Source organism: Plectrocnemia conspersa, unplaced genomic scaffold, assembly GCF_051122295.1.
Source record: "Plectrocnemia conspersa isolate PC_06_02 unplaced genomic scaffold, ASM5112229v1 ptg000004l, whole genome shotgun sequence".
NCBI lineage: Eukaryota > Metazoa > Arthropoda > Insecta > Trichoptera > Polycentropodidae > Plectrocnemia > Plectrocnemia conspersa.
The window spans coordinates 1,054,720-1,070,356 of record NW_028277168.1 but is presented as its reverse complement, the minus strand read 5'-3'; the positions used below and the strand labels follow the sequence as shown (position 1 = coordinate 1,070,356).

At 28.4% G+C, this 15,637-nt stretch overlaps 1 protein-coding gene across 4 annotated transcripts in view; it reads left to right on the top strand.

Annotated features, from left to right (window-relative positions):
- LOC148235561 (beta-1,4-glucuronyltransferase 1-like) overlaps nt 1-15,384 on the top strand; it is a 41,604-nt gene extending 26,220 nt beyond the window's left edge. For 2 of the 4 annotated variants that reach the window (XM_088185241.1, XM_088185240.1), the window contains 5 exons: nt 4,024-4,259; nt 9,507-10,640; nt 13,963-14,083; nt 14,193-14,318; nt 14,388-15,384. In XM_088185241.1, the coding sequence (XP_088041367.1) occupies nt 9,520-10,640; nt 13,963-14,083; nt 14,193-14,318; nt 14,388-14,588 (1,569 nt within the window). In that variant the 5' untranslated portion in view covers nt 4,024-4,259; nt 9,507-9,519 and the 3' untranslated portion in view covers nt 14,589-15,384. Of the gene's footprint in view, nt 1-4,023; nt 4,260-5,863; nt 6,146-9,506; nt 10,641-13,962; nt 14,084-14,192; nt 14,319-14,387 lie in introns of those variants that run through there. The other 2 variants (XM_088185243.1, XM_088185242.1) reach the window with 2 other exon arrangements.
- Nucleotides 15,385-15,637: the final 253 nt, after the last annotated feature.

The following is a 15,637-nucleotide window of genomic DNA, read 5'->3' as shown; positions in this document are numbered from 1 at the left end:
ATTAATTAGAAATCTGTACATCATGACTTTACAGTTTTATTTAATGCTTCATGATGCCTTATATACAAAATAGTACAAACAAACAACTCAAATATTGTTATGAATATAAAAACAACATAAATATAATGACGCATACTTGAGACACCACATAAATTGTTCAGCTATTGGGTCTGTAAAGCTCATTTAGAAACTAGAATGAGGGACGTAATCGCGACACTTTAGAACACTCTTTACAACAGCTGAAAATCATTGCTAAAAACAGATCTCGAATAATTAATGATTAGTAAACATCCCAAAAAAATTAGGATTGCTTTTTTGTATAAAAACAATCAAGATGTCTTTGAACACATTTTAATCGTTTGATACACCTGCACTTATCATGTGCGGGATAGCTTTTTCTTGTCCAATATTGCATTATTTTTTTGTGAAGTCTTATTTTTAAGATAGCAATTTTATTTTTATTTTTTTCGTATTAACGTTTTTTCAAAACTCGAAATCTTTGAATTTAATTCGTGTCAATGATATATTATAATATTTAGTGAATATTTTGCACAGTAAGAACTAAGCCTTGTCTTAAAACTAAATATTAGTAAGAAAATGCTTTGTATAATATATGAATAATTTTTACATGAATCATTCTATTGTATTTCGGATTATATATTCTACATTGTCAAATAGCTATTCCTAATATATTACGCATACCCGGATAAGTATCAAATTATTATTATTAACTATGATATTATTTAATTTTGTATTGAATGAAATATAAACTAAAAGGTGTTATGTATAAATATGTAAAGGTTAGCAGAGGTTGAATTATAGGTAGTGTAATCGATTTTTACAGTGCTGCATTGGGCGAGTTTATTATTTTATGAAAAAATAATTAAACGCAGAGAACCTTCTCTGTATTTATATTGATATATTGATACATTTAAAATATTATTTTAAAATACAGAAAAATAATCGAATTTTTAAAGCATATTATTTGCATATAAAAATACAAATTTGTTTTTAATGTAGAACTGACAATGTACAATTGAATACTTAGTGATTTTTTATTTTTTTATTACAAATTTTCATTACAAACATGACTTAACAGATTTTTCTAAGGCTTCATTATATGAACAATAATAAAGATTTAAAAATAATTAAAAAGTTTCTACATATTTTTGTCTAGCTCCTTATAGATATCGTCGAAAACATCATTGTGATTGACAAGCTCATTGAGAAGCTGGATGCTAGAGTACTGACGTCATAGACGCAACGGGAGAGTATAATGGACGCGATCGCGACTCTCTAGGCACTTTCTAGGAATTTTTGTACATTTCCACAAATCAGAAAAATTGAAAATGAATATATAATACATGTAAGATTAGGAATTATAATAACATTTTAAAATCATGCGACTAAAATTATTTTATTTTCATTAAAATACAGTATAAAATTGTAGCTTAAAAAAGTTGGTTTAACAACGAGATTTCTACAACATTTTTTTTCGACAAGTTGGAGAAATTGTAAGCAGATTGTTTTTTTTAAAGATTTGTTTTGTTCAAAGCTTAATTGAACAATAATCAACTTTAATTACGTGAAATTAAATTAATGTATCTTTTTACAAAATTAAAATTACTCTTTAGATTAGTTATTCATATTAATAACTTTATTGTTGAATTATTTATAAATATATATATATATATAATTTATGGCAATAGAAAAAATATTAAGTTTATTTAATAAATAATTTAATCAATACACTTATTATTCACTCTTACGAAATATTGTATTTATAATAACAGTTGACTGTTTTATCGACGCAAGAAGTTTAATATAAAACTCAATCGACAGATGTCTATGATGTTTAAGCGAATTTAGGAATTTGCCAAAATTACGCAAAAAATACGCAATTTTTATGATAATAGAAATAATGACATATTTTTTGCTATAATTACAATTATTATATAATTATTTATAGCAGTATAGATTAAATCAATGTTCAGAGCGCGGAACAGTTTCCTGAATAACAACAATACAATACATTACCATTTATATATAATGATTTTATGTAATATGTATTGCACTTAATATTTTAAATAATTATTACCTAAAATTATAACTTTTGTGCTTAATTTTACCTCGCAATTAATATGTTGAACCAATTTCTCAGAATTGTTTTATTTGAAGTCTTTTTATGAAAGAAGGTATTATAATTTATTTTTGATTTTTTGAAGATGTGTGGTATTGCTTCGAAAAAATATATACAATCCGCGAGTGAAAAAGGATTTGATCTATAGATAATTTTCGTATCACGCGACCGAAAACTTCGATTGAGTTTCCAATGGCGTTTGATGAGTTTTCATATTTCCTTTGACGTGAAAAAAATACATACTTATAGGCATTTTTTGGCTCTTTCGCGACGTCATATTTTGACGTAGACGCGGGGGCGTTCGTTCTAAGGGAATGAGGCACAATTTCGTATTTATATCTAATTTATTTTTGACAACATAATGTATACAAATTACACATTGGACGCATTGTAAAGAATTTTGACTAGCGGGAAAATTTGATTTGAATTATCACAAAAAAATATTTTCGTCCAACACGTAAACGTCTATGGGGCGTTACATTTTTTCATATGGTATAATATGAAAAAAATTGAGCCCAACAAATATTCAGATTCCATTTGTAAATAATGTTGATTCAGAATGTGAGTCATTAGCATAGTTAAATATTTAGAAATATAGTTATGATTTAAAACTTTTGTGGAAAAAATAAATTATTATTTTCTGTAAAAAAGTAAAAATTAAATATAAGGCAAAACAGTTAATCCAAAATTCATAACAATTAAAAATTGTAAATTATAAAACAGATAAGAAATATATTTTAGCAATACATTAAAAAAAATATCATTTTAAATCAAGACTTTATTAAATTATTTTGCTATAAATTCTGTATGAGATTATAAAAATATATTGAAAATGTAATAAAAAAAGTCGTTTAAACATTTATTAGGTAGTCGGAAACATTAGTGCTGATTCCTTAGTTTGTTAGCCGTTGACTTTCATTTTTCACCTTAACCGCCTTTCTTATAACTTGGTCTTAACAACTTACTTGGTAGCATATCCTTAAATTAAAGTCTTTATCATAGTTAAATATTTGAAAATATAATTATGATAATAAACTTTTACAGAAAAAGAAATACTATTTTCTGTGAAGACAAAACAGTCAAATTTTTTTTTAAATTATATGAATATAAATAGATTAAAAAAAAAAATTTTTAATCAGCATTTATATTTTTTTTTAATATAAATTTTGTATGATTTTATAAAAATATAGCAAAACATCAAATTAAAATCGTCGTTTAATCATTTATGAAGCTGTCGGAAATGTAAGTGCCGATTCTGACCGCGCGTTTGTTGCCCATTGACTTTCATTTTTGGCCTTAACCGTCATTCTTACAACATGATCTTAATAAATAACTTACTAGACAATTAGACAATTTTTAAATACTACATATTGCGACAATTTAAAAAGAATACCAAATAAATATCGTATTACGTGTGACTAAATATATGTGATAGTGCAGAGGTCTAAGAGATGAATTAAATTTAACGTAAAGTGGCCAAAAAAAAGACCATGCGTTCGAAGATATTAAATCACTAAAGATCATGTTCAAAAAATATATTAAAAAAATATTTCACTACTAGCCAAATTATTTTATGTGAATGACGAGACCAATAATAATTTTATATGAACTAGTATACTTAAATGCTTAGGCAAAAGTCATTATTTAATTACAAGAATTTGGTCGTTTTATGCAAAAATATATTTTATTGCAAAGGCTTTAATGTCACAAGATAACTCGTATTAAAAGTGTTACAAATAGCATAAATATTATTAATAGTAGGCTCGGCCTCTATTGATTTGTTGTTGTTGCCAGTTTCATCTAACTCAGATCAGAAGATTTTAGTAAAAAAAAAATTTTCTCTTTTGTTCGTGGAATATATTTAGTTAATTTATATTTTATAGGGGCGGTGTCAACAATCTACCAAAGGTCGGCAACTTTCGGCTGCGAGTCTTATAGAACTGTAAGAGTCGCGATCGCGTCCTTTATTCTTACTCGATGCGGCCAGAACGTCAGCGCTTGAGAGCATTCTTCAGGAGCCATCCATCTTCTTAGCGAGCTTGCCAAAAATAAGGATGTTTTCGGCGATAGTTACGAGGAGCTGGAAAAAAATGTAGGATTATGCTAATCTATATTTTAGGTAAGAAAATTTATTTGTTAAAAGAATATTTTTTGATTTTGGTTACAATTCATTGCATTTTATTCAAGTTGTTGAAGAGTGATGTCGGTAATTCACCGATGCTTTGCATTTTTTTACCAATAGAACGGTCCCTTAATAATAACCATCATGACAAAGACGTTTTTAACTTAAAACTCATATAAAAAACTTTTAAGGCGCTAAATACACGTTAAAAAATATTTTCACTACATATTTTTAGTAATTATTTACTTCTAAAATTTTTAGTTTTGTATTTGTTATTTGAGCTTATTTTTTACAGGCTATTATTAATATATAAAAAAATCTGAGCTCTTTTAAGTTTTTTAAAACTAATCGCAAACAGTCATTGATAGATTGTTGAAAATAAAAATATGTTAATAATGTAATAAATTATGATTTAATGCTTTAAGAATAAGGGCGCTCGAATAAAAATATAATTTTAGAAATAGCTGATTTTTCTCTTCTGAATTCAACGATGTAAACTAATATGTATATCGTAAAATGACTCCTCATAATGAAATTAAGCATTCTCGAGATCTTATCGCAAACTTTAGCGATGTGTATACTAAATCTTTATCTCTGAGAAATATTATTTACGTTTTGTTAAACTGATATAAAGCATGCCACACTTCAAAGGCTTATATTCGACAAAGAGGCATCTCATAAAGGGTGCCAACCGTGCATAATTTATCTCCCCGAAAAATATCGTGAGTAAGCGGAATGCGATTAAGCCATTTTATTCCTTACTTCCCCTCAAGTCCATCTTTAGTCATGGGAGGTCATAATCTCTCAGCATAAAGTCGCAGCCGTTGATCGTGACGGCTTAGGTCAAGAACAGAGGTGGAGCAATACGTTGGCGTTCATTTAACTATGCGAAGGGCTTAAGCTTAATCATTAGGAGCGGGTGGGAACATCCGGAGTACCTTTACTTCAAAAGGTTTGATCATATTCTCTGTTTCTATAATACTATGTAAAAAAAAACAAATATCGATTCACAATTTTCATATTTAAACGCAAGCTCAAGACTTCGTGTGAACGTTGTTCTTCTTTTTTTTAATTCGTTGTGTGGCTATAGTCTTGGTATAGCTACAGTGTATAATGTAAGTGCTAGCTTATTTAGTGCTTATATATTTTACAGGATTTTATTATTTTTTAAATTTTTAAAAACGCATCAAAACATGTTTATTAATAAAAGATTCTTTTGTTCCTAAGCTTCATTTTAATATAATATAATATCTTTAACAGTTTGTTTTATACCTGTATATAATACGTAATAATATAAATATTATTATAAATCATATTATAGGATTACTCATTCAATATTATATTTTACTGTACGAGTAATTTTTTTATTTAGTCCACTAACTGTTGAATCGCAAATAATATATTAAAAGTATATGTACGTGATTACAGTTATAATGTAAATAAAGTAGTTATATATACAAAGCAACAACAACACACATAATCTTCGAATGCTACGTATATGTTACCAAAATAAATTTCAAACAACAACATATGCTAGAAAAGTCCGTTGTATTGATTTTCCGGAGTTTTCTCTCTACGCAGCCAGATGGCGACGGCGTCGATTTACCGGTCGTTAGGCGGAACGTTTCGGCGATATTATTAGACTTTCACGCGCATGTTCAACTATTGTAATGTCAAAAACCCGAGAAAGACCCTGCTCCCCTTTGTCTCGGAATAAACGGGAAAAGGCGTAAGCAATCGAACCGTGCATCGTAAAACGCGATCGGACAAACATATGATGAGACAATCCTGTGAATAAAGCTTGAGTGACGTTTTGAGGTTATGTGGAACGTCGAAGATTAAATACAAACAACCTGAAGCTGGTATTCTCACTAGTAAAAAAGGTATAATTTGTGTATTTTCTATTAGATCTATAACTAAAATTAAGGACCATGTATATAATTCATATCACTTTGAAGATGTAGGACATTTTTTTTAGTTAATATAATTAACTATTATAATATTTACAACTTAGTTAATTTTTTTAATGCATGTATATATATATTTACAAAAATGATTATTGCGCAAAATATAACTTCCTTTACGCGCGCATCCTTTGTTTAGAAGTTTAATCAATGAGACTCTTAGTATAATCTCTATTCTTCTCTATCTGTATATAAAAGTGACTAAGCGATGCACTTTTATACGCTATAATGAAATAAAATTACCTTAAATTATTTTATATATAAGAAACAATTATACAGGTAGTGATATGACAATAGCGCGATATTTGCTTCTATTATTAAATTTGATTCCCATCGGTAACAATACATGTATATATATATATATATTTAATACTGCTTTTTGAAACTGGCAAAAGCATGTTTCTATTATAAAATTTTCAATTTGAAAATGTAATCCGAATATTCCAATTATAAATATGTTCGCTCATTTATTTTTAAGTATTCGTATATTAAAAAAAAATATTGCACTAACGCAAAAAATAGTTCAACAGCGCAGGAAGTCGATGCTGCTCATTTTGCGCTACTTATAGTAAAGTTAATAATTATAAACAACAAGAGTAATTAAAATTTAATATTGTACCTATTTAAAATGTAAACATTTAATAATTTATTTAAAAAATTAAAATAAACAGTCTTGCACTTTTTATTATTATCACTATACAGACCGTTTCACGGTTTCAAAATATTTTCTTATTGAATATTTAGTATATATTATTAGCGAATATTTTCTTACATATGTGTATGTATTAAAATTTACCTTTCTAAAATATGTATACAATCATTCCTCTATACATCCCTCGACGTTTCAGAAAATATCATATAAATCAAACCATAGAATTCGATCGTTTTATTACAATATAACGATCGAATTGTAATCACGTGTTCTATTTGACGTTTTTTTGATTAAATGAACAAAATCTTAAGTGATTAAAATGCAACTCAGGATACACTGCATGGGCAGTGAGAGAGGTTCCAATTGTACGTTAAGTGCAATAAGTAGGACTAAGCCGTTAACCCATGCGTTAATTATTTTTGTGACGATTTTAATGTTAGACCACCAAGAGTTAAATGTTTTATTAAATTTACACATATAATCATATGTTATGTATTACAATTAGTGTATAAGAATCATTAGTCTTTTATATGTATTAAATATTCAATGATATACATTTGGGGCAGATTTAATTAGTAGCATAGGCTTTAAAAATATGTAAGCATGTATAAAAAATAATAATGTTTTATAGCTTGATTTTAATATAAAGCAAAAAATCTGTTCGAATGCATTTGAATAAAAAACTTTTGAATTGTGAACTCTAGTGTCATAAAATTCTACTGAAATTGTTTTTAGCTCATAAAAATTATATGATATAGAGTATTTAAATACCTATTTAACTAACATATTGCATAATTTAGCGCAAAAATAAAAATAAAAATTTTGATTAAACGCTTCTATAGATTTTTTATGTAATATAAATTCGAATATTATGAAAATTGTTACAAAGTACAAAATAAAATTTAGTCAGACGAAAAAAAATATTTCCACAAAAATAAAATATATTTATGTATATGTAAAATTACACATCAATTTCCACTATTGTATTCGTGTTGGGCGTGAATAAGTTGACGAGTCAAAAATATTAATTTTTCAAGTCAAAACTTTTAAGGCTAGACATTTTGTTCCAAATACATTTAATGTTTTTGTGATGTTTTTATAATTAAAAAAATAGCATGTTGTAAAAATATGCTAGTCAATTGAAACATATTTTTATAAAATATAAAGGTTATTATTTATTGACTGCAAAGACATTTTATGTATCTCGAGTTATCAACTTATTCACGCCCACCACTTGCCGTCTCTTACATATGGTATTTATAAATATGTTATTATTTATAAAGCTTTTTACTCATATGAAAATGAAAATCTTAATTACAAATTTTATTTTTATTTAAACAATATTTTAAGTCCTAAAAAAAATATATCAATATTTAGTAGGGATTGAACTAATTTATTTCAAAAGTTGATTTTATAATTTTTATATCTCTGTATGATAATTTATACTACAAAGATGCAATAACTTTATGTGTTAAAGAACAAAATTAATTATAATTACAGGTATAAAATCAGAGCTTCAAATATAAATATGATCATTTAATTTTCGCGGTAAAAATATTTATTTAGAGTAAAATAAAATTGTTACGCGTCACGAGTAGTCATACAAAATAATATATCGACTATAGCAAAAAAAAAAAAAAAATAGCAGTGTATATAATAAAATAACGAGAAAAATATTTCTTTCGCAAAAAGTTGTTAGATATTTTTATAAATATATTTTTAACTTACTGATATTTTTTACATTAAGATATTTTTTACTCACTGAATTTTTTACTCACAGCAAGCAAAAAACGAATTAAAATTTCATGCATATCGAGTTGTCAACTTATTCACGCCTATCACTGATAAGCGATTTTATTTCACCACTAACTTTTACATATAGTATATATAATAATTTATTCTTTAAAACTTACTATTTTAAAATGTTTTTGCTTTTCTAAATACATTTTATAGTTGATTTAAATATATCATTATTTATACATAATGTACATTTGATTAATTAAAAGCTGAGTTTTTTGCTCATAATAAAATAGAAATTAAGTATTTTTTCGGTATTAAAATCTTTTCACCTTAAATATCCATAATTTAAATATTTTTTTTATGTTGAAAGGTCAATAATATTTTACTGTTATATAATTAGGCTTAGGACAAATTCATACACAAAAATTGGTTTTATACTTATTTTTTTGTCGTTATTTTTGATAATTAAAAGTTAGTACTAACAGATATTTTAATGATTTTAAAGTATACTTAGAATAAAAATATATTTAAGCAGTTTAAAAATGAGACGTTATAGCTAAATTTTAGTTATAGTGTTTGTCAATTTACACAATTTAAGTATAATATTATATTATAATAATTAACAAAAATACTGTTTTTTTATGTTGTCACAAAGTGTTTTATATAAAAATTCATTTAAAAACCATTAAATTAATCTAGTAAAATTAATCAGACGTTGTCAATCATATTAAAGGCGTAGGGAAATTTTCGCTGAACTTTTCGAATAATCCAGCTTTATCAGGAGATTATAAACATTTTTCCGTTCTTTATACTTTCTTGTAAGCCTCGCCTATCCATTAATCCTTTTAGATTAAATATTGCTGTTTCATTTAAGTTAATTGTTTTCAGAAATCTTCTCAAGATGACGGTCGAACACAAGGAGAATTACATCATAAGATACATGGTCAAGACATGCAAATTCAGAAGAGTTGTCACCATGACTGGCATAGCGTTGTGCGGTCTCATATTATTCAGAATAATTCACATCAGATATTTCGAGAACAGAGGCGATGGTCTAATAGAATATGGAAACAGCGACATGTTGGGTATGGGTAATAGAAAGAATCCTAAAGATCTACCCGGATATTTCATGAAAGGAAGACATCCATCCAAGAATATGAGTTATTGCAACTTCAACTACGGACTACCGCGCAAGTTGGATTGGAGTCAATTGATCGTATCGGGAACTCCTCAATTGGAGAAGAAAAGTCCTTATAGGGTCATCTATAACGCTATCGAAAGAACAATGTTTGATAAGTCGTACGTTTTAGATCAAGTGACATACGCTACTCACGTGACACCAGAGTTCCTATATCACGTAGTTGAGATAGCTAGATTCTGGGATGGACCTATAAGCGTGGCTGCTTTTGTACCAGATTACGATTTGGATATAACAATGCGTTTATTCACTCAACTATGTAGATGCTATGATGGCATGTCTAAGGTGTCTTTGCATCTAGTCTTTCCTCAGCACGATCGTCCGCGTTTTTTGAAAAAAGAAGAGCATTTTATAGTCGCGAAGATGAAGCGCAAGAAGGTTAAGATACCAGATCCAATTACAGAGTCTCCTGTTAGCAATATCACAGATTCGTCCAAGAATGAAACTACGGAGCATAAGAAGTCGAATACAAGTGATATGGCTTGGTTGGATTTGAGAAGGAAGGAGAGGAAATTGTGGATTTGGTTCCAAGACTGTTCCATGCCTGAGATGACCGAAGTCAAGACTTATAGATCTAAGTATGGTCTGATATATCCTGTTAACGTTGCTAGGAACGTTGCTAGGAATGCATCAACAACGCAGTATAATTTGGTGTCTGACGTTGAAATGATTCCCAGCGAAGGGTTAGCTACGAGATTTACGATGATGATCAAGAGGCAGAAGATCAATGGTCATTATGGGATTGTCCCGAAGTGGAGATTAGCTTTTGTGATACCAGTGTTTGAGGTTGAATCTGGAGAAGACGTACCGAGGAATAAATCAAGGTTTGTTAAAATATTTTTTATATACTTGCTATGTATATCATATTCTTCAATACGTTTTATTTTTTAATACAGGTATTTTATATTACTGTGGCATTTAGTAACTGTCCCTGTGAATTATCTATTATCAATGCAAATTGTTGCTAAACAGATTTTCCCATTTAATTGTGCCAGTCAGGATAATTTCCTCAATATCACATCTGTTTTGCACAGTTTTGGTGGATCTGAATCCCTTCAAGGCTACTTCGTATCAAACTTGAGAGTTAATTTGTGCTTTGGTAGTTTCTGACAATATTTCTGAATTTTTTACTTATATACTGTTATCTTAAGTTTACTTACCATTTACTGATGTATTTCTAAAAATACGTTTTTTTGACAAAAATACATATTTATGTTCTATGTATAAAAAATAAAAGAGCGCTAATATGATTTGTTTCGTCGTAAGCTTTTGTTTATAAAAAGTTAAAGAAAAGTATTATAAGTATTTGTTTATGAACTAAAAGAAAAAATATTAATGTATACTAAACAGTATTTTAGCAAAGATTTTAAATAAATTGAAAAAATTCAAAACTTTAAAAATATTTCTGTATCTAACAGATGCTCACCACAACTCTATGACAAAAATGACATATATGTACTTTATATGAAAAAATAATGGAACGCTTCAATTAGGATTTAATTTTTTATTCGTAATTAATTTTATCTCCCAAGCTTTTATTTTAAGACACAAAAATAAAAATTGATTTGATTTTTTAAACTGTAAAGTGATTTTTGCCTTATATTTGTAAGGGTAACATTTATATTTAAAAATAAAATTAAAATATTTTTCCTTCATATCAGACTTTCAGTCAGGTGGTTAATACTCACTTGTAGGTATTCATTATATCTGACTGACTTACTCAGTTGGTAAAGATTTACCCCGTTATAACACATTGGGCTTACGCCTGTCAGGTTACAAAGGAAGATTTAATAAAAAAATATATATTTACCAACTTACGTGTATTTTTTGGTCAAATTATATTTTTACTAGTAGATATATATCTCTTCTAGCAAAAATATAACTTAACTGCGATAATATGCTGCTCTAAAATATCTATGAAACTCATTTTGACAGTTGCGAAACGTCCATTTGCTTTTCAAACCCAAATATAACCTAATGAAAGTTCTAAAATTAATAATAATTTTAGAACTTTTGTTAGGTCTAATCCAAAATACAAGCTAGGCCAACTCATCTCTAAGGGAAAAATAAGCGAAATACAGACAGATATCGTATCTCACATATTGCTCCATAGTTAGTCTGCATTTCGATATTACACTATGTCTTAAAATATGAAAGCTATCCTTATCGATATTACTATGCACTTCTAATATAAGAGGGCTAATCAAAGTATATTCAAACCGAATTTTGGTCAATAGGAGAGCGCAAAAACAATTATTACTTCTCAGAAGTCAAAAATTCACGTCAAAAGCAATAAAATCGTGTCGGCGCTGTCGCAGTGGGAACGCTCGTTACCGAGCGTTCCCACTGCGACAGCGCCGACACGATTTTATTGCTTTTGACGTGGATTTTTGACTTCTGAGAAGGGATAATTGTTTTATGCGTTCTCCTATTAGTCAAAATTTGGTTTGGATGTTCTTTATTCGATTCTCACTTGTAATATTATTATAAAAGTCTTAATATAAACGCTTGATAATCGAGCGTTTTTACCGCGATGGAACGATTTTATTGCTTTTGATATGTACTGGAATTTCACTATATGGCAACACTAAGCAGCAAAGAAAACACAAAAGAGTCGACATTTTTAATAATTTTTAATGTCTAATTGAAATATTTCGCAACATTGATCAATTTTTATATTAATTTGTAGCATAGAAACGGTTAATTCGTACCTAATATTATTTATTCAAAAAGTCATTTTTGTAATTAGGTCCCGAATCATTTGAGCACGGACAGCGGACAGACACATCGCTGTTTTTTCACACCATATACGATCGGATTTCTCGGCCGGACATCCGTCTCGGACAGATCTGGTGGACAGATCCGTGCGTGTGTGGCCAGCTAATGATTTTCCAGGGTCCGGGTTAGCTCTCGGCGGCCCTACTAATATTCTCACTAACAACCATTGAAGACTACCAGAATTTACGTAGATATTTAATATCAAAATAATTAGAACGAAAATTTAAGAACCATATTTGACACTTTCTAAATTTAACGGCATTTATAATCATATGTTTTTAACTGATATTGTTGCATTATGACCGAGTTAAAACGCATAAAGCATAATATAGCTTATCTAATATATTTTATATAAATATTTATATATAGAAAGAATAGTAAAATTATAGGTTATTTATTAAAAAGTATATATTTTTGCAGATTTAAGAAAAAAACGTAAAGACTAATAGGATAACCTGATACTTTAGGTGTTAATTGTGTTAACCCTGTTGTAGTGCATTGTTATTGTCATAAAGGAGCAAAAATAATGTTCTAATTCACTTATTGTAATTATTTTATTTTTTTCATTTGTTGTCTCTAATAAATATTTGAATTAATTATTTACAGTCGAAGCAACGTCTAGCGTTCGGCCTCCGTTCACAAATCCCACTCTGATTCTCCTTCTTACCAGTGGGTCGGGCCTATTTATACGGTTACATAAAAATTGAGAAATATCCTACGATAACATAAACAATAATATAATAATATATATAAAAGGATACTTAAGTGATAACATTATCTGTATATTTATAACATTATGTTATTATAAATAAATAATGAGGTATCATTTATTATGCCTGAAATCAGCTAGCTTGGCTTGGTTGAGGAGTTATATTTAGAATTAGCTCGTTTCGGAACTTTCTACTTTTTTTATACCCCCGTTAGAAAAGCGTTTTATCAATTGATTATTTTTATTTTGATACTTAAATTTTTTTTTATTAAATCTTCCGTTGTAAGGCATAAGCCCAATGCGTTACAACGGGGAAAATCTGCACCAGCTGAGTAAGTCAATCATAATGAATACCTACAAGTAAGTATTAAACACCAGACTATAAGTCTGGGAATCGGTGACTTCTTTATTAATAGTAATTATAAATAAAAATGTGTAGTATAATTCATTACCAATAGATGTCAGTGCAGTTTTTTTAAAAATAGTGCATTTTTTATAAATAAAAATTCGAGTTCTGGTGCCGGGGCTCGAGCCCGCAACCTCAGAAACGTTACGGACTACGCTATTCCGTCTTTAATTATATTAGTTATATTATTAATAACACACTGGATATTTACATTTTATTGAGTCTTATTTTATTAATAATATTTTTTTCTTAGCCTTCAACAGTTGTACTCAGAAGGGAAAGCCGTGTATTTTCATCGCTGGGTATGCAGCCATTGCCAAAAAATACCAGATTTGCAAACGTGGATCAAAGAGGACCCTGGAAAAGTGATTAAGGTATTTATAAATATAATACACATATATTAGTATCTAAGTAAAATGGACTCTTTAAATTGGATACCATTGTGTATTGACTCTATGGGTCATGTATTTGTCATATTTTCAGCCCTTCGCCATTACAAAGAGGCAATTTCCCTACCATCGATGGGAACCAATATACATAGCTACCAAGCACACCCCTTGGTACAGCGAGACTCTTTCTTGGGAAGGTCGACAGGACAAGATGACGCAGGTGGGTGTTCCCTGAATCAAATTTAATAAGCTTGACGTCGCAAATGCTAATCGATTTTCGTTCATGCAGATGCTCGAGATGTGCTTGAAGTCCTATGATTTCGTTATCGTGAACGGAGCCTTCATGTGCCACTCGCCTGGGATTAAAGCCAAGTCTAAGAAGAGATCGTGGAGGTACAGGCACGAGCTGGTTAACACCAAGCAGTACGATCTAATAGTGAAGAACTTCGCTGAACGATATCCGGTGAATCCAAAGTGCAGATTAGAATAATGAAACAATGACAAAGCTGTCGATATAGATCGGATATTTATTCTCAGGTCCAGTGGACCAGATACGATAAACATTATACGAAATAAAACACTCCTATTGATATTTCCGGATAATTTTATTACTATATTGCAGTTCAGTAGTAGTAGTTTGGTTAGTTAACATGGGAGTTTGAGGCTAAATACCTATATAAATAAAGGTTGTTTAAATATATATAAATTATAAATTCACTTAAGTTAACATAGAGATATATATGACTTATTTTTTGTTTTAAAAACACTGTTATTTTGTACTTAACGCGTGGGTTTACATTTTGAGAATAAATATCCGATATAAATGGTTGTCCTTCAAGCGTCCCTTTCCTAATCCGTTCAATCAAAAATCAATCGTAGCAAAAGAGTAGCTTGAAATAAACGTAATTCATGTATTCATTTCACATTCTATTTTTTTATGTAACAAATATATTTATTAAGATGATAGATAATATTATATACGTAAATATACACATACATATATGTATGTATAACTTTAAGGAAGATCGCTTCCAGTTGATGTTGTTTTATCACCGGTTGTGAGTAATTATGAGTTTAAATAGCATTTTGCTTAATTATGGTTGCGCGTAAAAGACTGTCTCTAAATCGTATACCTGAAAATGTTGTGTTAAATTAATGAACTCAATGTTGTGGTACATATAGATATTTTATTTAAATTATTTTAGACTGATTTTTTATAATGTGATGCTCAAAGATATGTTCATTGACAATGTGTTGTAATTATTATTAGTGAACTACTATATATATATATATATATATATATATATATATACAATTATATGTTTTGAATTTAGATATATAAGAAATTCATTATTGATGTAAAAAAATCAAATAAATATATGTTATCAAATAACCATCATTTCATTTAAAGCAATTAATAACCCAATAAATTGTAGTTAAGATGACGATAAAAGTAACTATAAGCAAGAGATCAATATATTTAACTTATAATAATGCTGTATTTATTTAAGCTATATCAGTTATAAGTACCAGATCCTT